Raw genomic sequence first — 22100 nt, 5'->3', positions numbered from 1 at the left:
ATAAATATCAACTCCATTTGGAATCAATTTTATACATTTCATCTTCTATGTCTCACATTTTGGGACACTGCCTTACACGGTTGCACCCACACACAAGGGCGAGTGAATTTAGGGTGGTATGGTGGTCATTTGGCAACCCCTGTGTTTGTGGTGTAGCCCATGCGACCCCCGATATAAAACTTAGTCCGATATTTATTACACTCGTAGTTTCTCTGTGTTTTATTCATTGCACTGAAGAACCAAAAACATTGGAGATAAGCTATGTGTGAATCATAAATGTAATCAACTCTCTAATAACAACTAAGATCACACTAAGCTTGTCAAGATGGCCCATGTTTCTGCTACATGGCAGATCAGATGAGAATCAAATTTTGTGGACAAAAAACCTCAAGTTTCAGTCTATGGGTCTGAATTTCAGCCTAAATAGAGTTTGCCAATGGATAAAATTAGTTATTGAAAATCTACAGACTACAAATGCTGCCTGAGCATACATAAATGGCTGAAAATTTGAAGGATGCATGCCAAGTACAAGTAAAAATAATCAGCAATGGGATCTGCCTCAGGCCATTCTGATTTCAATTCAACCGGAATCAGCTTCTGAACCCTAGAAATCCAGTATGATCAAATTTGGATGGTTAGGAATCAGGATCAGCATCGGCTGATGCTGATTCTGATTTTAAAAACCATGGATGCATGACAATACACAAGAGGGTCTTTTACTGAATAAGATCTTGAAATCTGGCATGTGGCTAATTTAATCCTAGACCTATCTAATGATCATAATTTCTATGTCATCCTACCTCATGCCCCATGATAAAAATTGTTGGATCACCTGCTAAACTTTTCTGATCAACATGTCTAAAGCACTTTTTTGCCAATTTATAATTGGGAAAAATAACTTTGTCCCTGAGTGTGGCCTATGCTAGCGCTCCCATGTATCTATCTCTCTCTTTCTCCCCTCCCCATGTAAAAAATCATGTCTACCCTTTTTTATGTGGGGAGAAGAGAGATAAACACAATGAGCACTAAATAATGTACTTTGTACCTGAGTGTGGCATGTGCCATGTTCCGAATAGAGAACCACTTTTATAATTTTAGGAGGATAAAAAATAGTATACCTAATGTATGAGGCTCCAGTACTATCTAGTTATCAAACTTTAAGAGGATAAATTTTGAAAATTGCTTATCGGTGCTTCTAGATATCAAGGACTTTTTTTCTTCTTCTTGATCCAGGTCGCTTTCACAGTTTCTTGCTCTAAAGAAAAACCTTTCAATTTGTCAAATGAAAGAAGTTATTCATGTTTCCACACCGCCTAATAGAGAGGAAGACGAGGAAAAAAATATAGATGACAAAAGGAGGTTTCACTGAGGCCATGGTGAATGGGAATCAGTTCACCTTGCCTCATCGACACCATACAATAGCGTGGAGTATATATAGATATATAGAGAGAGGGGGGATCACATCATGACCCTCTCTTCAAAAGCTTTGTCCAGAACAATATATCTCATTATAGTTGAGAATAAGTTACCTAAGTATATCCACCGAGCAATATTTCAGAACCTCTAGAGTACAACTAACAAATTGACACTACGAAAAGAGAAACCAAGTTACTTCTTAGAAAATTATTTGGTAGGTTGATTATTTTATATTGAGGATTGCTTATTAAAGCATACAGTCTTCTCAACTTTTGTAACAAGAGGAAGCAAATGAGAAAACATTTACAATTTTATAAGGCCTAAATTACATGCAACTAAAAAATCTTTCAAGATGGATGGGACTTCCCACCTTCACCTTTACTAGCCCTTAGTCATTGCTTGGATATAAGACACAAGTTTCTATCCATTTTGTTTCATGAAGAAATTGAGAACACTATAAAAGTTTCATTGGATCCACCAAAACTAATAGACAAAGAAAGCATCATCAGATTCTAGGAGAAATCTAGAAACCAATATATATGTATATATATATATATATATATATATATATAAAACAAAGTTGACAAAAGGATTAAGAAAAAAGGTAATATAATAAATCAATTAATTATCCTCTGAATAGTTGGTTTTGTGGACCATTTGACAGACATTACTAGCTTTTCTGTACCATTCAGTACTCAATCTGGTTCCTTCTGGGTATGGACCACCACCCTAAGTGAGAATCATATTCAGCAGATCAGCTGAACCACCTAATTAAACTTGTGCAACATTAAGCAGAAAAATATTAGGGAACTAGATTATATATTATATGGAAAGACACAGTTTGGTTGATTCTTGTCAAACTTTATTTGCTCTGGTACTGTCTGAACTTTTAATTGAAATTATAGAGAACTTGTCTTACTCATTTCATCTTTCAGTAGTCTCTGTCTGTCTGTGAAGAAATAGAAAAATAGAAGAACCAAAGCCTGCTGCCCCCCAGTGGACCACACAAACCATGCATGTAAATAAATTAAATTGGCTATCAGCTTGCCATCAAGACTGTTTAGCTCACAATAATGAGTGAGCCATAGAGGTTGCTGTAAAACTCCATATATGAGTCAAGTGTCAGAAGAAATCAATAATCTAAACAACACTATCACACCATATGGAAACTCAACCAGAACAACCACTATGGGTCCATTGGCTGGGTTCAACAACTGTCTCTGGCAGGCTCTGAATTGTATCAGTTTGAATCTAAGTGACCAAATCCTTCTGAAATCAGCCGGAATTGAGATTGATCTCGACCAATTCAACCAATCTGAATCTGATTCCTCTTCCTCAAACTGTGATGGATACTCATAGATACGCTCTAGAGCCGCTCTCGACTTAAAGAGTGTATTTAATTTTGATCCTCTCATGATTTTGATCTCACATCCACTCTCTCCATGTCTTGGGAACTTGTCAGAACCATTAGAACCCAACTCGATTATGAGTCGGGTTCAGGTGAATCCAAACCCTGATTAAACCCCCTGCTGAAATTTTTTACCAACTGCCATCATTAGGCTAGCAGCCAGGTCAACTGAGGAAACCAGCTTGACCAAGCTTTGTTCTTCTGTTATCTGTTGGGTTCAGAAAATTTTTGGTTAGATCTAAAACAAGGCATACCATGTAATTAAGTTCTAATACAAAATCTGTTTACAGAAGGAAAAGGGGTTGAAGAAACAAAATAAAGGAAAAACATGGAAGGCATCATACTTTTATTCACTTGATGAAGAAACCAACCTCTCTTACAACAATCTTGAGCAATTTCCTGTACACACACATCCCTCCAACTTCCACAAGAAGCTAAAATGACAAAATTCCATATATCTACACAAAGAAAAAGGAGAAAAAGAAACAAAGGGCCCTCCTATATTTTTAGAAGAAAAAAATCCCAGCCTTGATGGTCCTAATCTACTTACCCAAAAAAAAGAAAAAATCAATATACTTATCTAATAGCATAGGAACGGTTGCATACCCCCTCAAGAGCCTCTGTGAACAAGGCCGAGAACCGAGTCATTGCCTGAAACACTCCAGGTAAACCTGTTTGTATGTTATTCAGTGTCATTGCCCTTGTTACCTCAACTGCCTTGGCATATCTTGACATCTCCTCTTCCACCTGCCTCTGGCTAACTGCAAGTTCAGACTTTTTCTCAGCTAGGGGGTCTCGTGCATCCAAAACCAGTCCACCATTAGGGCCACTATCAGGAAGGCCTATGCCAACCATTGAATATGACTGGTAGTATTTCTTCTCAATGTTGCGGAGTGCCGAATACTTCTTCTCAAGCTCCTTAGAGGCAGCTTCCGTCCGCCTCTTGATCTTGAGCTCCTCAGACTGCTTCACAGAGATGACGTGGACAACATTAACAAAGCTCTTGACGGCCTCAGAAGCTACAGTGTCAGGTATTCGATCAATGGACAGCTTCCACTCATCACAGAAGGCAAAGAGGTCAGAGGAAGCTTGGACAGAAAGGGCAGGTTCTTGGCTTCCAGTGATCCTGTCATTGCCAATGTGGAGGAGAGTAAGCTTGAGCCAACCATGGAGGGACCTGATAAAGTCCCTCTGGTATTTTATTAGGCGGCAGAAGCTGGAGTGCCAGGCAGAAACTGCAGACTCAAGGTGGCGGGTTGCCTGCCGGTGGAGTTCAGTTGTTGACTCCCCCTTGGCAGATCGATTCACAAGGCCCTGAACTTGTTGTACAATGTGATTCTGAATCTCATGGAACTGGTTCATTGATCCCCACATGTACATGAACCTGTATTAAACACATTTAAACATAAATAGCTTATATATCAGATGCAAAGTAGAGCTTGGTAACAGGTACTAGGATTACCACGACCAAAGAAGGATTTTATGTTCAACAGAACACGTGGCCAATATTTATAATGTTTGAAAAACAAAAACAAAAAATGCCAATTGCCAATCAACTGAACCAGCAAGGAGATCAACCCTTGTGCCCGTGCCCAAAAACTAGGGGCACGGATATGCATACCTGGCATTGGGGTGTTGCCCCAGAGAAAAATAAATCTTTGCCAACACTACCCCGATTAAACTACTAGATCCATACAGGTGGGTGATATGACCAAGAACCGGCACCAGTTGCACCATACAATGCTTCGTCTAGCGTGACCTCACTGGAAAGGTAGCAATCTGTGGAGAAGCCGGTTCCAGTGAGGAATTTCTGACAAGACAAACTCAACACCCATATGCAAAAGGAGGTTTCTCTACCATGGACCCCAGCTTTATGTCTCAATTTTTTGTCTTACTTAATTCATTTTTAACACCCCGAATTGATGACAGATCACTTGGAAAAAATTGGTCACACCTGAAGCACATTCCAGTTATATGGCAGCTTTAATGAACGTCATTGACCACATCCATTGAAGGCTGGTCAACTCAGTATGGGGCAACCCACACCTCTTCTCAGCTGAGTCTACATTGCCTTCCAGTAACTTTGGCACTTCTCACTAACAATCTAAACAGATAAGAATAAGATTTACTTAATTCAGACAGATCAGGTCCATAATCCGTTAGATTTGAGAATCTACCAAAGCTATAGTAAGCCTATAAACTTCACAAGCACAAACTCCGATCAGAACGTGGTTATGGAGAAAATATATGATGAACATGGGTTCCATTTACTGCAAGACCCACTCCACTCTTAAACAAGGCCTACCAACTCAGAATCAATGTCTACAACCATGGTCATTGATGGAGCAGGGCACAAGAAATAGACCAAAACTAGACTGAAAATTTACAAAGCATGCATAGAAACAATATTCATGATCATCAATTCAACTCCCCCCCCCCCCCCCCCCTTTTTTTTTTTTCAAATTCACAAAGTTGAGATCCTCCAAATATGTTTCGCTCTTCTTGTGTGCTCCACCAAAGATTGGTCACCAGTAGTACAGTCTCAGTTGACAATTTGGTTAGGCCAATCAACATGTTTGGCATAGGCTTCAGTACATTATGCATGTTCACTAACCAAATTAGCTAGTTAAATCAACCAGCTGCGTCTGAACCCCGGAGACCCAAAATTTTTTCTCACAGATAGTCCCACAGGTGTCAGACCAATTGAATCCCACGGTCTTCAATAGGGTAGCTTGTTAGTTACCTTTGTAAGTTAAGAGTACTGGAGTTCACTATGATTAATTTAATAGAAAAATGTATTGTTCACCCTAAAATACTGCATCCAATCTACCCACTGTCCAAATGTCAATTTTTATACAATTACAAGAGTTTCAAAGTCAATTGATGAAAAAGGTTGTTAGTTATTCTAATCCTTACATGTAGTTTAGTCCTATCTCCTGCTTTCCAAGAAGTGACCAATCAATGAGACAGTATGGAAATGACCCTTTTGCACCACAAGGAATCAATCAAGTGGTACAATGCTACCATAATCACTTATCACTGGCAAAAGTTGGTGAAGCACTAAACCTGGTTTTTCAGTGGTACTCACATCAAATTTTACTTGCCATACTTTAATTATCTCTAATGAGCCATTATTGAACCCATCAAGTTTCATTGCATGAGTAGATCTCACTTTGTGTTTCCACAACGAAAGAGGGGGGCCAAAATTTAATTTTAAATCAAGAAACGGGGGTGGGGGAGAGAACAAGGAGAGTTGAAAGTTAATTTAGTTTAAGGCAAAATATTTTGTGCACAGCCGTTCATACAACCATTGGATGGATGGCGGATGAAGGTATATGGTGCAACCCCCCCCCCCTTTACCCCCATCTGACAGTTGTGCGTGGTAGTGCACCATGTATGACCTTGCACAAAACTTCTTCACTTAAGAAGATAAAAATGCAGTTAAGAGTAAATGTTCCATCTCTGTAATGCAGGAACTGTAACCCCTTGATTCAACCATTGGATCTCGAAAGATGGATCAATGGGTTACAGCTGAAACTATCAACAATCAAACCACCCGATTAGTGCAATTTATTGTTAATATTAACCATAGTTGTCAAGGCGTCGCCTAGGCGACGACTAGGCTTCCAAGTGGTTTGCCTGTGGCCTAGGCAACAGTCGTCTTGTTGCATTGCATGTCGCCTTGCGTTTTGACACTTATTTATGCCAAATATCATTTCAGTAAATGTTTTTTATATTTCATTTACTTAAGATATTATTCATAAATAAGCAAATACCCCCTATTTGAATCCAATAAAAATAGTTTAAAAATCAAATTCCAAAAGAATAAAAAGTCAACCCCCAGTCCAAGAACAAAAACTGAATTTTGATTATAGAGGTGATTTTCAACTTTTAAATGCTACGGGTTTTCTCAATTATGAAAATTTTATAAATTTTATCTTGTTAAAACATTGTTAAAAACCAAAAGTCCGGTAAAATAATTTTTTGTTTTGATATCCATAAAATTATTTTCATTTAGGCGATTTTAACAGCATTCGCGCACTTAAAATTAAGTTTAACTAGAGCATAACTTTGTCATTATAACTCAGATTTAAGTAATCTTAGACTTGTTGGACAGCTGATTTTATGTTTTAACTAATACAAAAAGTCTCATATAAAAATAAAATCATTTGACCAGTCAAACTTATTATAGAACAAGAGCATTTCTCTAAATGTTGATTTTTTTATAACTTAATATGCCTTAATGTTAATTTTTTATGATTTAATATAGCTAAATGTTGATTTTTAATGACTTGATGTTGCTTAATCTTGATTTTTTATGATATAAGATATATATATATATATAGCTTATTAAATAGCGTTAAAAAATAGGAGAAATAAAAAATAACACTTGGTCGCCTTGTTTGCCTTAAGGCAGTCGCCTTCTCGCCTAAGCACTTAAACAACCCTCCACCGCCTTGGTTCGCCTTGGCACCGTGACAACTATGATATTAACAGTTGCAACCCAAAAGCAGGCATTAGTCAGTGAAGATCTCACCAAATCAGCAATTTCACATTATGTCCATCCAAATAGTGGGTCTAGATAGATAAGCATATGCTTAATTGTGGTAAACTGTGGGATGCCAGATCCAATTGCTAGAATGATATGAACTTCATAGTTTTTCTCAGATAAGAAGAAAAGAAGCAAAGTGAATTGAGCCCTACCCACGACAGAGCTCAACCAGCTGCGGGTAGAGTTCACTGTCTCTGAGCTGAATGATGGCAGAGGAGGTGGTAGTGACTGCTTCAGAAGTGACCATAATCAGCGACTGAAGCCTCTTTATCGATGCCTTGGTCTTGTCTAACTTCATTTCCTCCTCCCCTCTGTACTCCTGACTCTGCAGTGATGCCAACTTCCTTTCATGCTCGATCTTCACTCCCTCTCTGGCCTATATACACATTTCAAACGGTGCTTCAAATACTGTGGGATGATGATATACTTGCCTAGAAAACAGGCACCGTAGAGGAGCCTCAAAAATACTAGCCTTCAACAAATGATAGATCTTTTAAAAACTCCAAATTTTACTTAAAATCAAATGTTTAATGCCACTTCAAAATATGTCGAAATTCAGTATAAATCCAATTTCAATCAAAGACACATACAACCAATAACCCATTACAGAAATTCCATTTTGAGCTGTCAACCAAGAGCTTTTCCTGACATAGGCTGGTAGAAGAATTGGAGAAATAAGTTTCAACAGGGTTCAAGTGCTCTCTCTCAACAGTACACAAGAACTCAACTCAATTCAACTCACCCCAACTAAAAGGGTCGGCTCTCCAACAGTAGAGAACCAAACTTTCAAATTACAGCTAACATATCACAAGAAATTATATTCTTTTATCTCGCGAGATGAAAGCAATTTACAGAGGCTCAAACTGGGCCAACTGGTGGACAGCTTAGCTCATCTTATCTAAAGATAACTTGCCAAACACAGTCTGCCTAGCTGGACGCATCCAATGACCAAGTTACCCCAAAGCAATTATTATGAGAAGCAACACAATCAAGGGTATTTCCGTCATTTTTGAAAAAATCGCTGTAGACTTACGCGACTAATTGGTTGGTTTATCAGAATATTCTACAAGAAAGAAACGAGAAAAAATGACCGACCTTCACTTCCTCGTAGAGCTTCTTCTCCCACGCGAGAAGGCGTTCCAAGGTCGAGCAAAGACTCTTCGGACCGCCCGGTTCATTGAGCGAACCAGTATCGAGCCGGTACTTTACCGCTAACGGCGGCTTCGAAGTCCAAGTCGAACTCAGGTTACTCAAAACGCTACTCGAATGATAAACAGTCTCTGCAAAAATTTCCCCAAAAAGAGAAGATAAAGAACACAAAAAAAGATCAAATTTTCAAAGAAATATTCTGATATCTAACCCTAAGGTTACGAAAAATACAAATTCCAGATCAGTAGATTCATTTGCTTTGCTTGATGAACCCTAAATTTAACTTACTCTTCAACTGTCTGAAACTTCGATCGAGCTGAGCTTTTCCCGTCTCGAGTAGTTCAGATACCGAATCACCAGCATCAGCAGCTTTATCGAAGTATTCTTTGATGGAAGCGACGATCTCTGCCAGATCTCGATGCCTAAGAACCATTTTCATGTCTGAGATCTCTCCACCGCCACCAGCATTCCAACTAACCGACGATCCAGCGTCATCAGATTTCTCAAATTTTCCCATTGGTGTATAATTCGGCTTCGCCGTGGTCTCAGTGTGAAATGAAGATCCAAAATTCGATCTAGAACCAATCTCTGATCTCTCGTCTCGGTCTCTCTCGCTCTCTTCGTTGTCGGATTTGGAATCGGAGCTCGAGGTACTGTAATGGTCGCCCCATTCGCTGCAATGAACTTCTTCCCTCTCGGTTCCTTCATCCTTTTCGTCCTCGTTTTCGTCGAGGTGGGGGTGATCGTTTTCTTCGTCTTTTGTTCGGCGGTAGAAATCAGAACCGGGAGGTGAGGGAGGATAGAAATTCTCCCAGTTCCAAACGGATGAAGTCTGAGACGGAGTGCTAGAATAGGTGGAGAGGGTCGGGAAGTTGAAAGGGTAACCATATTTCGTGGCCGGTTGTTGGCGGGGAGTGGAGGAGGGGCTTGATTCAGAGAGGATGTGTGGAAGCTTTGAGCTTGCGATAGTGGGAGAAGGAGTTGGAGAAGGAGAAAAGGCAGGGGGAGGCGGAGGAGGAGGTGGAGATGGGGTCAGTGGTGGTGGTGGTGGTGGTGGTGGTTGTGTTGAACGGAAAGAGACTGAGGAAGGATTTCGGAGGAGAACAGCTGGGGTTTGGGCGGACACAGAGAGGGGTTCTCCGGCGGCGAAGTCGGAAAGAGCGGAGCCAGTGAGGCGGAGGGAGCGGAGGTAGTCGGAATGAGAGGCGGCGAGGTGGTGGCGAGCGTAAACCGCTTCCTTCATGAGGCGACGCCGCTCCTTGCAACGTCTGACTGTGTCTTCATTGTCGAGCTTGGAGGCCGTGCAGCCCATAGTGGTGGCCCGTGGCAGTGTTGGTGGCGCGTTTTTGCTTCACTCGCGCGCCCGATGGTCAGTGTGGTTCCGTATCTTTCAAAGACAAAGATAGAGTAGCCAAACTGACAAGGCGAGACCAAATAGCTTATACTCTCTCTCTCTCTCTCTCTCTCTCTAACTCACACATTTCCCATCCATTATTCGCTTTTCTTATTTTCCACACCAGGCATAGTTACCTATTGCACGTCTTAACAGTTGATAGTCTAGGCCCGGCTTACCCAACAAAAAAACGTCTAGGCCCGTTGCGATGGTGCCACCTCAGTTTAAAAATTTTAAACGAAAGTAAAGGGAAAATTTTGAACACAACCCTACCCGTTTCACATGGGAAATCTCAGACATGCAGACCACTGAGGGTATAGATAAAAACATCTTCAATGCACATGAGATGATAAGAGAGGTAATGTTTATAAAAAAAAAAAAAAATTAAAGATAGGGTGGGGGAGGGGGGTAGCATCTTTTCTAAACCACTTGTATCTGAGTGTTTCCTTATGTCAGATCGGAGGGTTCTTTCTCTCAGAAAAAACATAAGGAGAAAATACCCAATATTTGGAAATTATGTTTTTCTTTATCAAAAGAAAAATATATGTTTTAAATCGTCAAATAGTAAATATTTATTTATCAAAATCTAATTATAAGTTATTAAATAATAATAAGATAAATAAAAATTGACAATTTTAAAGACGGTCTCTAAAGGACCTAAGGGTGTCAATTTCAAATCAAAACCGAGCCTAATTAATCGGATTGAAACCGAATCAAATTTATTCGATTTAAATTTAGCTTGAATATGTGAGTATATTATTCGATTTGGCTCGGTTTTGGTTTATGGTGTCAGAACTATCGGTTCGAACCGAAAACGAATCAAATTGTTCTTATCATTCGAGAGTGTTTCTTACATGCACTTTTTTTTTTAAAATGTGGCAAGTGTTTTTTGCAATTTGTCATAAATATTTACAAGCTAAGATTATTTTGGAGTTAGCAATGGCCATAAGGCCCATAACTTGAGCCCATTATGGCCTTTGGTCCATCACAATCATGGTTCAAAAGTGGAACCGTTTTCATAACTGAATTAAAACCGAGGTATAAAACAGAATTAAAACTGCATATCAAAACCTAATTGGAACTGAAACCGAATCGATCCGAATTGAATCGATTTGAGTATCTAAATACGGAATTGAGTCAGTTCTCGGTTCGATTATGATCCACCTTATCATCATTTGCAACCGAACTGAAATCGAACCGAATAACCAAAACCAAACTGATTAACACCCTTAAAAGGACATAATGAATTTCTAATTGAAATTAGGGGATCCCTTTTAATTGATTCTTTTGTCACATTGTGATATTTCAAACCACTGAACAACCCAATTGGATGATGACAAAATTATCAAAGATTATCGCACGGTCCCTATGCCCAAAATAATGGGTAAAATTACACCCTACCCTTGTGAAATACAAAAATCTCACTTCCTATTGATGCCCATGTGCATCCCCTCGTTGGCCTTCGCTAGTTCAACGTTCGTGACTAAAGAACGTTCAATGCCCCAAAAAATATGGGAGAGAGTTCTCCAAAAGGGAGTGTGTCCCTTGAACCAGTATGGTGACTAATGGGAATACGTGTGGAACCTAAAAGGGAAAAATTTCTATCTTTCATGACTCAATTATGTCTAGGTGTAGGGGCCATGCCTTTCAAGTTTCTTATTTCTAAAAAAAATATGGGAAAAAGAACCTTGTCAATTTAGCGTAGAAAATACCTAGACTCTGCAGGATGTAAGAAGTCTGCACTCACCCCCTCTCTTAACGTACGCTAAATATATTCCTACACAAATCTCTCATTGATTTGATCGTCTGATGTTTCCCATGTCAGACCGATAAAGTACTCACACCCAAAAAATATATATTTAAACTGACCTTCAATCCCATATGAATAAGAAGAATAAACAATGGAGAATTTTAATTTAATATTTTTTTATTTTTTTTGGTAAAGAATTTTAATTCAATGTTAGGTTTCTAATTAAATTATTAAATCCTATTAAGGCTATATATATATATATTCATCTTACAATAATAGAGGGTTCTATAGATTTATTTTGTTTTTTTTTTTTTTTTGAGGGGGGGGGGTTTAAAATATAGAGGGTTTCATAAATATGACCCTCTGATCCATGACACATGGCCAAATACCTAAACTTACTCCCTTCCCCATTACCCAAAAAACTTCCCTTGGGCATTGGAAGCTGCAAGTGTTTCCACAAATACGTCGGATGTTTGCATAGATTAAACAATTCATGTATTTAATAAGAAAGTCCCCTGAAATCTTCTCCTTCACCAAAGCTTCATGAACAGTACTTTTTATTTTTGGGGGTAGAGATGAACCAAACCAAACAGTACATATTCCCATTTATAAATTAACTTTCTTGTTCCCTCCGGAAAAGTTGTGTATTTAGCTTTGGCAAAGAAGTAGAAAGAGAAAGAAATAAGAATACTGGGAAGGAAGGCTGTCTTTGTAATAAGATTTTCAGGATGGTCTTTTGATAGGTTCTCATTCTCTTTAACTTTCTTAATTTTCACAATGAAGCTTTTGTTTCCTTCACGAAAGAATACAGCAAATGCGAATCTGCCATTTAAAACTTCGAGTATTGTTTTTGTTGCACAAAACTGGTCAAAAGAGTTCATGTATCCGTTTCCAAAGAGTAGTATAAAAATTATGGGACAAAGTGTTTTGTTCCCTTGCATATAACAGCCACAGGGAATGTGAAAAGAAACTCTGCCATTTTTGGGAATGCATCCCCTATGTTTGGGCACAGAGGTCATTCTCGAACGGAAAACACTTGCTCAAAAATTATAATAAATCGATGGGTCAGTTTAAGTAAATGGCAATGGCCGAAAATGTCATAAGGACTCACATTTTGTCCGAAGAGAGTGTCATTGTGATCTACATGAGGAGTCCCCACTCCAACTATGTGGGGGTCTTTTTTATTGAATTTATATGCAAGGAAAAAGAATGCTACATGGTCGTGTAGTTCCTCTACCTAAAGGAGCCCACAAGATTACCGGCCCGCCCCCATTGAAATTAAGAATCTCATCCTTATGAATGTTCTAGAAAGTGCTCTCATTGGTCCCCCACGCTACACTGATGAAGAAGTCACGCGACCACATTGCAATCTCTTGCTCATATATATAATATGAAAGAAAGAACACTACCCGATACCATGTACTTACGCCAAGACATAGTGGATGCAAAGAGATCATGTTACCTTAAGCTAAAGATGCTCGCGCATGCTTTTCCATTGATCGTGGGCTCTAGTGTGTATATGCCTTAACGAGTAGCATGCTCTCGCCGTTGTAATATAACAAAAAAAATTCTCTAAACAAGCAATAGAGATGAGATAACAAAGAGGTGCAACCAAACAATATTGTACATTATAGGGCAAGGGAGACATAGAGGGACTAAGTGTACCCAACCCAAGTTGCTCATATAACTTTTTCCAGCTAGTGTGCCCTTTCAGTAAAAAAAATAAAATACAGAACACCCAAAGGAAAGGGAGTTGAAAGGAAGTGGAAAACGAGAAAGGTTTCTCCGCCTTTCCCTCGCGGAGTGTCCCTGCGTAAATGCGTTTACGATATATAACTTTTTTCCAGCTACTATCAACTTTCAGTAAAAAATTAAAATAAAAAATAAAAAACAAAATACAGAACACCCAAAGGAAAGGGAATTGAAAGGCAGTGGAAAACGAGAAAGGTTTCTCCGCCTTTCCCTCGCCGAGTGCACATGCGTAAATGCGTTTACGATTTAGGATTCCCATTTCCCCGTTAAAATTTAGTCAGAATAACGGAAAAGTAACCCCTTTCGATCCATCCCTCTCATTTTTTTTAAAACAGCCGTTTCCGTCCACATTGAAGACATCAAAGCCCACCCCTCCTTTTGCCCCCTTTGGACCTTTGACTTCTCTGCATCAATGAAGTCTCTCGTGCCTAAAACAATGTTATTTCCTCTCAAATGACAAAATCAACCTCTCAACCCTCGTCAAATTTAAAGGAACCAAATCCTCTCTCAAGTGCGTCAATACGTCCAATGCACATTTCACAATCAGGCAAACATCCAATGCACATGCAGGACACACTAGGCCATTGGAGAGGATCCAGGTTTAAATTCAAGATTATCCTTTTTTTTCTTTTCTTTTTTTTCAGATAATATGAAAAGGTCCAAACTTCCTTTAACCAACCAAAAGTGAAAAGAGAACCTCGTAAACCATAACATCTTGAGCAAACTTCCTTTCACCCACCAACAGTGAAAACAGAACCTCGTAAACCATAAAATCTTGAGCGAACTTTATGAATAGAGAACCTCATAAGCCCTAGCATCTTGAGCAAACTTCCTTTCATCCACCAACAGTGAAAAGAAAACCTCGTAAACCATAACATCTTGAGCAAACTTTCTTTAACCAACCAACATAAAATCTTGAGCAAACTTTCTTTAACCAACCAACGGTGAAAAAAAACTTCATAACATCTTTCATTTGATTCGATTGAAAAAGAATTTTCAAGCTCGTAGGAATGAGAGTTTCATGATGAAACTGACCCTCCAAAAGTGTCCAATTATGGAATCATATGATGAAGTCCTTGGTGTGCTAAACTTTCCTTGTACAAAACTTCTAAGGAGAGAATTTTCTTACTCCGCCGGTCCCCTCCATATGGAAACCATCTCTAGGCCTCAGTGAAGAGATCCTCATGACCACGGCTGATGGAGAACTTGATCTTAATATACCCTCAAATGTGATTTGATTACTCATTTGCACTAGGTAACAATGATTCTTGCTTATAACATAGAATCTCACACAGGTCCTCCCAACTCCCAGTCATCCAAAAGAAGATTTCTTAGAGCTTTACTAAATATAAAAAATTTATCAAAAACTACATTTTGGACCAAGTTTTCATTCTTCACCCATGATAAAAGAAAATTTCTGCGCTCATAGATTCAACACTCAGATGGGACTCTTAAAATAGTGAAAATGGTATCTCAAAACCTCGTCAATAAGATTAAGAATAATGATGAAATCACAATAGAATGTAAAGAGAATCCGAAGTGCAGGTCATTTATCTTTTTCACCAACCTAAATACATCAAAATCATAACAAAAATTAAAAAAAAAAAAAAAAAAAGGGAGAAAAAAACCACTTTACCCAACACACCAACATGTACCTACACGAATGAAGTAGCTTTCTACTGCCAAAAAAAATACCAACCAATAGGTCAATCCATATCCATTGTATGCTTTTAAATATTTATAATTTTTAATATTTGACCTTGAAATTCCTTAATTTACAGAAATTGTTGGGGGCGGGGGTAAGGGGTAATTTCATCAAGTTATAAAGGGACATGAGTGCATAACAGAATACTCTTTCACAGTACGCATCCACCGGCTCGGAGCATGACAATGACCACCAATATCAATCAACAAATGAAATGGCATTATAGTCAACTTACATCGAATGGAAGCGATAAAAGGTCACATAAAAGCGGAAACCCCACACATCCACTAACTACCTGTGGGGAAATACGGTGGAGGACTGGAGGGTGGGGTCCATCCTTTTTGCCAAACAAAACAGCTGTCCAAGAAAGGATATGCTTTGCCGAATTGCCGTCTGACTCCGACACACGCCCTTCTACAAAATGCTTAACACAACACGTGTCAGTTGCAGGTGACTTCAAAAACAAGCTTATTTCCTTCCTAGACTTTCAGAAAATGACTGAAACTAATCCTCTTTAATTATCACCTTTTCGGCTTCTGTTCACGCCTCATGGTGAAGTTCCCGACGTCGACATGTCTTCTCGGGGATCATCATCGGTTGGAAACCCGTAGCCATCGAACAACCCCTGAGTTACAGGTTTGCATCTTAGAAACGGAAAACAAGTGGCATGAGATAAATTAGTGAAGCGTGACACTTCACCATGCACAGTGAAGCCTAGGAATATTCTATGAAAAAAAAAAAAAAAAAAGGGCATTCTTAAACAAGATTAAATCCTAATTTATGGTATGAGTGGTGATATCAACCAATTCCAATATCGTATCGGATACATATAGATTTGTATCGGTTGTATTGGATTTTTTTGCCTTCAAATATACCAATACAGTACCATATTTTTACCATGGGTTGTGGCGCCTACACCTGCGCACCCAATGAAATGGGGAAATCCACCCCTGTTGCAGGGCAACGAACCCTGGCAGGAATCCCCTGCCTTAAATTTAATTGAGAGGAAGGGGGACGTACCATGGCGTCGTTGATTGCACAAGCCACGCAATAATGTTCCTGGAAACCAGAAATTTTGTAAAAACGAAGGACAAAAAAGATCCTTATCAGAAACAATTCTAGTCTATATAATCTGTACCGTGCAACTTAAAACAAAAAAATAAAAAGGAAACAGGTGGGGTCCAGGCCCAAATATCTTGACGGCCAAGAATCATTTGCAGCATAGAATGCATGGGGATCTAAAAATCTAACTACCATGCAGTCACACTCTGACCCATGCCCATGGAGGTAGGGTGTGGTTTAGGGGCAACATCTTTGTCTGCTTTATGCAAGGATTGCATATTGTTATCAGGGATCCCTGTCAATATGTACTTTAAAAGTTGTTGGTCCCCCACTAAACAGGACTACTATGGCTGCATGATCCCCCCCCCCAAAAAAAAAACTATAAGCCATCTCATATTTTCATGGGTGTCCAAGAAATGTAAATTTTGCTAAGATGATTTGGATGATTTGGATGATTCAATTTAGAATAAGAGAAGAAATGCCCTTGATTGGGCCCAATGGTGACTGGGATGATCAAGATTAAAAAGAATGTGCAGCACAATGCATCCAGTATCCCTGGTTCTTGACCATCTTCAGTCCCTTCTGGGGCACAATAAGATCGATATAGAGACTTACCTGCATCATGTGCCACTCTTCGAATTCATCAAATAACTCGAGTCGTTCAATCCTAGTCCAAAGAAGATGATATATGAGAATCTCTGGGAGGATATAATTCTGATAATTAAAATGCTTTTTTCAAGAAAAGGGTGGGGGCCCACCGAGGAGGAAGTTCAGACATGAAAAAAGTTCACAAAGGAACCACAAAAAGAGGATATCTCATTGTTTTTACAAACAGACTGGACACTTTCGAACCTTTTGTAAAGTTGGTTTGGTTTATTAACATCCACCCAATCCTGCACAACATAAATTGAGTAGAAAATACTGAAAACAGGGGGCATAAAACAAAAAATTCAATGTTCCTGGACTCTAGACGCAGCAGTGGCAACAGTAGACAGGTGTGAGCAATACAAAGGGTGGGAACCACCTTGAATTGGGCATGTTGATGACAAATAATAGCCAGAGAAGGATAGTTAAAGCAGATGGGTCAATACACTAATTTGAGAATCTTCAAAGAACAGGAGCACTAAAATGCAAGTACAATATAAGAATATCACACATTTCAGCTAGTAAGAAGACGGAAATAGAGAGAGCAAAAGGATAGCAATTCTGCTTTTTCTTTTTCAACCATCCCCACCATTTCTAGGTATAACATTCTGCATTAAGCCTTGGGCCTACAGGATATGCGATGCAATCCCGGGGTTCGAAAACCTTGTTTGGGTTCACTGTAGGCCCAATAGAATAATAGGAAAAGTCAATTTAAGAATAGTGGCAAAACAGGTAAATATTTCTAGGCTTAGAAGGGGGAGTGACAATCCAACAATAAACCAGATTCTCCTCCAAGAGTTACTTGGTAACTAAATAGGAAAAGGATGCATAAGGGATTTTACTTATTAAATAGCAGGAAACTTGGAATGATATCAATCAAGGATATAATAGGAAAAAGAAGAAAATCGGGTTAATAATGGAAAGCAGGGAATTGAAATGTTGTGGGAGAGCAGGCTGTCTTCAACCTCCAGACAACATAACCGGCAGAAAGGAAGGGATCTTCCAAGAGGAGAACTCCCTTACAAGAACCTCAAAAGAACCAGGGCTTTAAAGTTGGAATCACAGCAAAGGGCCCTCTATGAATCCAGTACCATTAGACCTAATCAGTTCACAAAGAGAGGAGTTTTAGGGACTACTACTACTACACCTGGAGGTAAGCAGAGGAACCAATACTGGGTTTTGATATCAATCTCTTTATTCCAGCAAGATTAAAGTAGGGATTTTGCAGGTAAGGTCGGCCCGGAGTGTGTAACCTAACCCTCAAGTTGGTAGTTGAATGGGGAAAGCATGAGAGAGATTGCACAATCTCTCAAGGTTCAAACAGTATGCCAACAACAGGGAAAAGTGAAGACAAAATAGTAATAAGGAATAAAAGAGAGCTAGCATTGATAAAAATAGATGGCACCTGTGAATGGGGAAGATGGAAGCAAACAATGGGAGAGAGAGAGAGAGAGAGGATTGATGGGGAACAAGGAAGACAACCACCACAGCCAACGGTTGGCTCCAAAGCACAGTAACAGCAAGTCTCTCTTTTGCTTCGTTGGCTCTATGGAAGTACATAAAGAGAAATAAATAAAAGAAACTAAGACTTCTAATCAAATTCTAAGACTAAAATGGAATGGAACTCTACTTTCTACGTAATTTACTCAAAGTAAAACATTGCAAAATAAAATAACAAAGACAAACCCATATAACACTACCAACCCTTGTTGGTCCAAGAACCTAGATTGGGCCGATTTTGTTTGGGCTTGGGTTTCCAAACCCAATCGTATCTGTCCAACCACTCTAGAGCCACTACATCAACTCTCTTGAAGAGGAACAATCCTGCGACCTTTTTTAGCTTAATTTCAAGAAGACCCTCGGCGAAAAGAAGCTCTATTTCTTTGCTGCCCTGCTTGAAAGAGTAAGTATTCGCATAGCCACAATGTTGTGCCATTTTATCAAACAATCATGTTTGTCCAGGAAAAATGTGACACACCTTCAGAGGGAGGATCACATTTGTACTATATCCACGAACCCACCAATAGAGTATGTGAGCAAAAATCTATCAGTAATCTTGAGATTGGTGTTTTTCACCCATGCAACCTTGTAGAGATTTGGATGTGGCTTTGTCTGCAACCCAAGCTTACGAACAACATCTTCAGTGACAGCATTAGTGCAATTATCTCCATCACTCACCATGTTGCATAATTGGTTGATGCACTTCACTCGGGTCTAGAAGATATTGTTGCTGCAATCTTCTTCCTTAAAGACCTTGTGAGTAGTCAAAACAGGACAAAGAACATAACAAGGTTGTCGCTTATCACTATCATTTTTGTTAACTTCACCAGGGTCAGGCTCTGCCTCCAAACAAATTGTCTCAAGATTCGGTTGTTCTAAGGCAAGAGTTATAAATGAATCATTTTCAATATAGGCATATAGGCTACCAACTAGTTGGGACACTGAGCAGAGACATTCTCATACCCTTTGCAGGTAAAGCACTAAATGGTAGTCTTTGACATAACAGGAGGTCTGTCAAAACCAAGGTTCGAAATCTCGTTTCGTTTCGGTGGGTTCAGAAACTGAAGTTTCGTTTCATTTCGGCGAAATTTCAGTCGAAATGGTGTATTTTTTTTGTTTGTTTCGGTGGTCAAACGGCCATGTTTTGACCTGAAACTTGGTGGGCAACTTATTTTAAGGTTAATAAACATGCTTAGAACATAAAAATGCAAAAATATTAGGACATGACATTGTTTTAGAGTTGCACCTTTGTTTGGCAGCAACCTTCGAACTGTTTTGAAAATTTTATCTGGTTTTGGAGAAAGAACTTTACCTTTCCTAAGCTTTGAATGTGTAGATCTTGTAGGAATCCAATGGAAGTCAAAATGATGATGTGGCTAATTAGAGGCTTGTTGGAGACTTAGAGTGTTTTTCCTTCAAAATATGCAAATGGAACCAAAACCACCAAGACAGGAGAAACAGTCGAAATTTCGACTGAAATACCAAAATTTCGACTGAGATATGGTATTTATAACACATGGAATGTACCGAGCCAGGCGAGATACCAAAATTTCGACCGAAATTTTGTACAAAAATTATTTCGGGCCTCATTTCGTTTCGGCAAAAAAAAAAAAAAAAAAAAACACACTGAAATTTCGAAATTTCAAACCATGGTCAAAACCACGTCAAGGTGAACAGCATGGTCAGTTTAATCGTGAAAATGTCGTAGATGAACCACCAACCTATGGCTTGCTAAATGATTTTCCTTGGGGAGAAGGTTGTCACTGACTAGTGCTATTACCCTTAGAGAAAGTACATATGAAAGTTTTCCAAGTGTATGGTCACTTCAGACTTTCTTCTATTGATATGCCACAGTCCGGAAACTAATCGGATATGAATTCAGATATCCCAATTTCTGATCAGATATTATCCGATTCTTTTAACTCTCCCAATAAAAACCAATATGGCTTTTGTACAACTTTACATAACCACACATATCCCATTAAAATACTAAAGAGTATTGGGGCAATGTGATTCATGTTGAGTTGTTCATATCCTAATATCCATTAAAACAATAAATAATTGATAAATAATACTTAATAGTTAATAGAAATCATTATCATTCTTGTCGAATTGTCCATATTCTAATAAAATAAAATAAAAATTATAAAAATCAATACAGCTACAAAGTTTCTTGAAGTCTCCTCTTTAAAGCAAGGTTTGAGGTCTCGGTTTCGAATAGGCCAAAAACCGAGATCTGGCAAGATCTCAGCAAAACCACGTAATTTTAGGCAGATGAACTCAAGAAAACTCGGGGATGGGTTTCGGTGGCCTTATTGCCAAGTTAGCCCATGAAAGTTGTCATCTAGCCTATTGTAGGCCTTCTAAACACATTGGAAATATTATATTTTAAAAATCAAACCCAAAATGGTACTTTGACTTCGGAACCTAGGTTTGGTAATCTAGGGTGTAGGTCTAACTTAGGCAATTCCACAGAATATCTAGTACTTTAGAAATTAAATAATTCAAGTAAAAGTGTAAAACAACTTAAATAAGCATAAGGAATTAAAAGACATCAAAAAGTGTCAAATCTCCAAGTGTTGGAGTTGATAATCTCTCCTGTAAGGTGAGATTTGGCAAGAAGAAACACCAAAACACAAAGTCTTATGGGTCTTTCTTCACAGCAGCGCGAGACAGGCGATCTAGCGAGATAAGACAAGATTTAGAGAAAGGCAAGAAATTTCATCGGAATGGGATTTAGTGACTTGGTTGAGTCAAGTTGAAACCAAGAAATGAACTGAAATCTCGGCAAAACACCAAGATTTCGAGTGAGATATTGTTGTTTTCCAGTATCGCCTATGTTCTCAACTAGCCAAAGCTAAAAACGAAATTTTAGCGAGATCTTGCTGAGAACTAGAACTATGCCCCGAAGACTTGAACTCAGAAGCATAAAGAGAAAAGGAGAACAAAATTTTTGCTTGATCGGTCATTTAGTTCTGTCAATCACTGTTTTCGCCATCGTTGGAATTTGAAACTAAGTATCAGTAGTATCGAGTCTTGAGAAGGTGAAAAATCTCTCCATCGTAGATCTCTCCATCTTTGTTTTTTCCATTGTCAGGATTGGTCGCTGATCTTGCAACTGCAGGTCTTCACTGATCTCACCATCCTGAGGAAGACAAATCTTGCCAAACGTACTGATCTAACTAAAGTCAATTTGTAGAAGATACAAATAGTCCCTCTCTCTCTTTTTCGCTGGTCGCTGATCTTGGTAATGAAGATCTGATTTGGCAACGGTCTCTGGTGGTCAGTCACAGATCTATCCAAGGGCAGGTTGCTGATCTCTGGTCGCTGCTCTCGGTGTTGATATCTTCTGGAAAGGGATTTCTCTGTCCGGTCAGGAATTTTAAGTCTATCAAGAATGGGAAGAGGAGAGTGTTGATGCGCTATAGATCTGCAAGTTGGCAGAGGATGAGATTTTTTGCTTGATCGGTGATTCTAATTCTCTCATTCTCATGCTGTTGAAGATGGCCAGCATATGCATCCCTCCTCCCTCTGCAACTGCATGCTTTGAGTCGGATATCCTTTCGAATATAAGTTACTTATTCGAACTCAAATTCGGAAATTATTTTTACATCTCCCGCGGATATCTAACTGAATTCGGATATCAACTAGAATTACCGAATTTGAATGTATAGTGGCAACATCTGTACCGAATTCGACACGCTTACATCCCTATATCCATTCTATCTTTTCTTTTTATTTAGTTTCCATATCAATTTAACCCCCCCC

General features: G+C 39.0%; 2 protein-coding genes across 7 annotated transcripts in view; both read right to left on the bottom strand.

The window, feature by feature from the left end:
* Nucleotides 1-2315: 2315 nt before the first annotated feature.
* On the bottom strand, nt 2316-10053 carry LOC122069288 (nitrate regulatory gene2 protein-like). Of its 3 annotated transcripts, none has more exons than XR_006137424.1 (5): nt 8814-10053; nt 8472-8656; nt 7529-7752; nt 3169-4208; nt 2316-3032 (listed from the first exon to the last, which is right to left on the bottom strand). XR_006137424.1 is itself a non-coding variant. In XM_042633274.1 (4 exons), exons 1-4 carry the CDS (start codon nt 9835-9837, stop codon nt 3401-3403), a joined length of 2241 nt encoding a protein of 746 aa, XP_042489208.1. In that variant the 5' UTR covers nt 9838-10053; the 3' UTR covers nt 3141-3400. The 3 variants fall into 3 exon arrangements, 1 of the variants encoding a protein (XP_042489208.1); XR_006137425.1 differs by having other exon boundaries at nt 3196-4208; XM_042633274.1 differs by lacking the exon at nt 2316-3032 and having other exon boundaries at nt 3141-4208.
* A 5059-nt stretch (nt 10054-15112) lies between these two features.
* Nucleotides 15113-22100, bottom strand: part of LOC122069290 (leucine carboxyl methyltransferase 1 homolog) — a 31040-nt gene continuing 24052 nt past the window's right edge. Inside the window, exons 11-14 of one of the 4 annotated variants that reach the window (XM_042633280.1) lie at nt 16803-16854; nt 16146-16184; nt 15651-15750; nt 15113-15549 (exon numbers count right to left, since the gene is read on the bottom strand). In XM_042633280.1, the coding sequence (XP_042489214.1) occupies nt 15673-15750; nt 16146-16184; nt 16803-16854 (169 nt within the window). In that variant the 3' untranslated portion in view covers nt 15113-15549; nt 15651-15672. The remainder of the gene's footprint in view (nt 15550-15650; nt 15751-16145; nt 16185-16802; nt 16855-22100) is intronic. The other 3 variants (XM_042633279.1, XM_042633282.1, XM_042633281.1) reach the window with 3 other exon arrangements.

The sequence above is a fragment of the Macadamia integrifolia genome, unplaced genomic scaffold (assembly GCF_013358625.1).
Source record: "Macadamia integrifolia cultivar HAES 741 unplaced genomic scaffold, SCU_Mint_v3 scaffold571, whole genome shotgun sequence".
Lineage (NCBI taxonomy): Eukaryota > Viridiplantae > Streptophyta > Magnoliopsida > Proteales > Proteaceae > Macadamia > Macadamia integrifolia.
The sequence above is the reverse complement of the archived record's forward strand: the minus strand, read 5'-3'. Positions and strand labels throughout refer to the sequence as shown.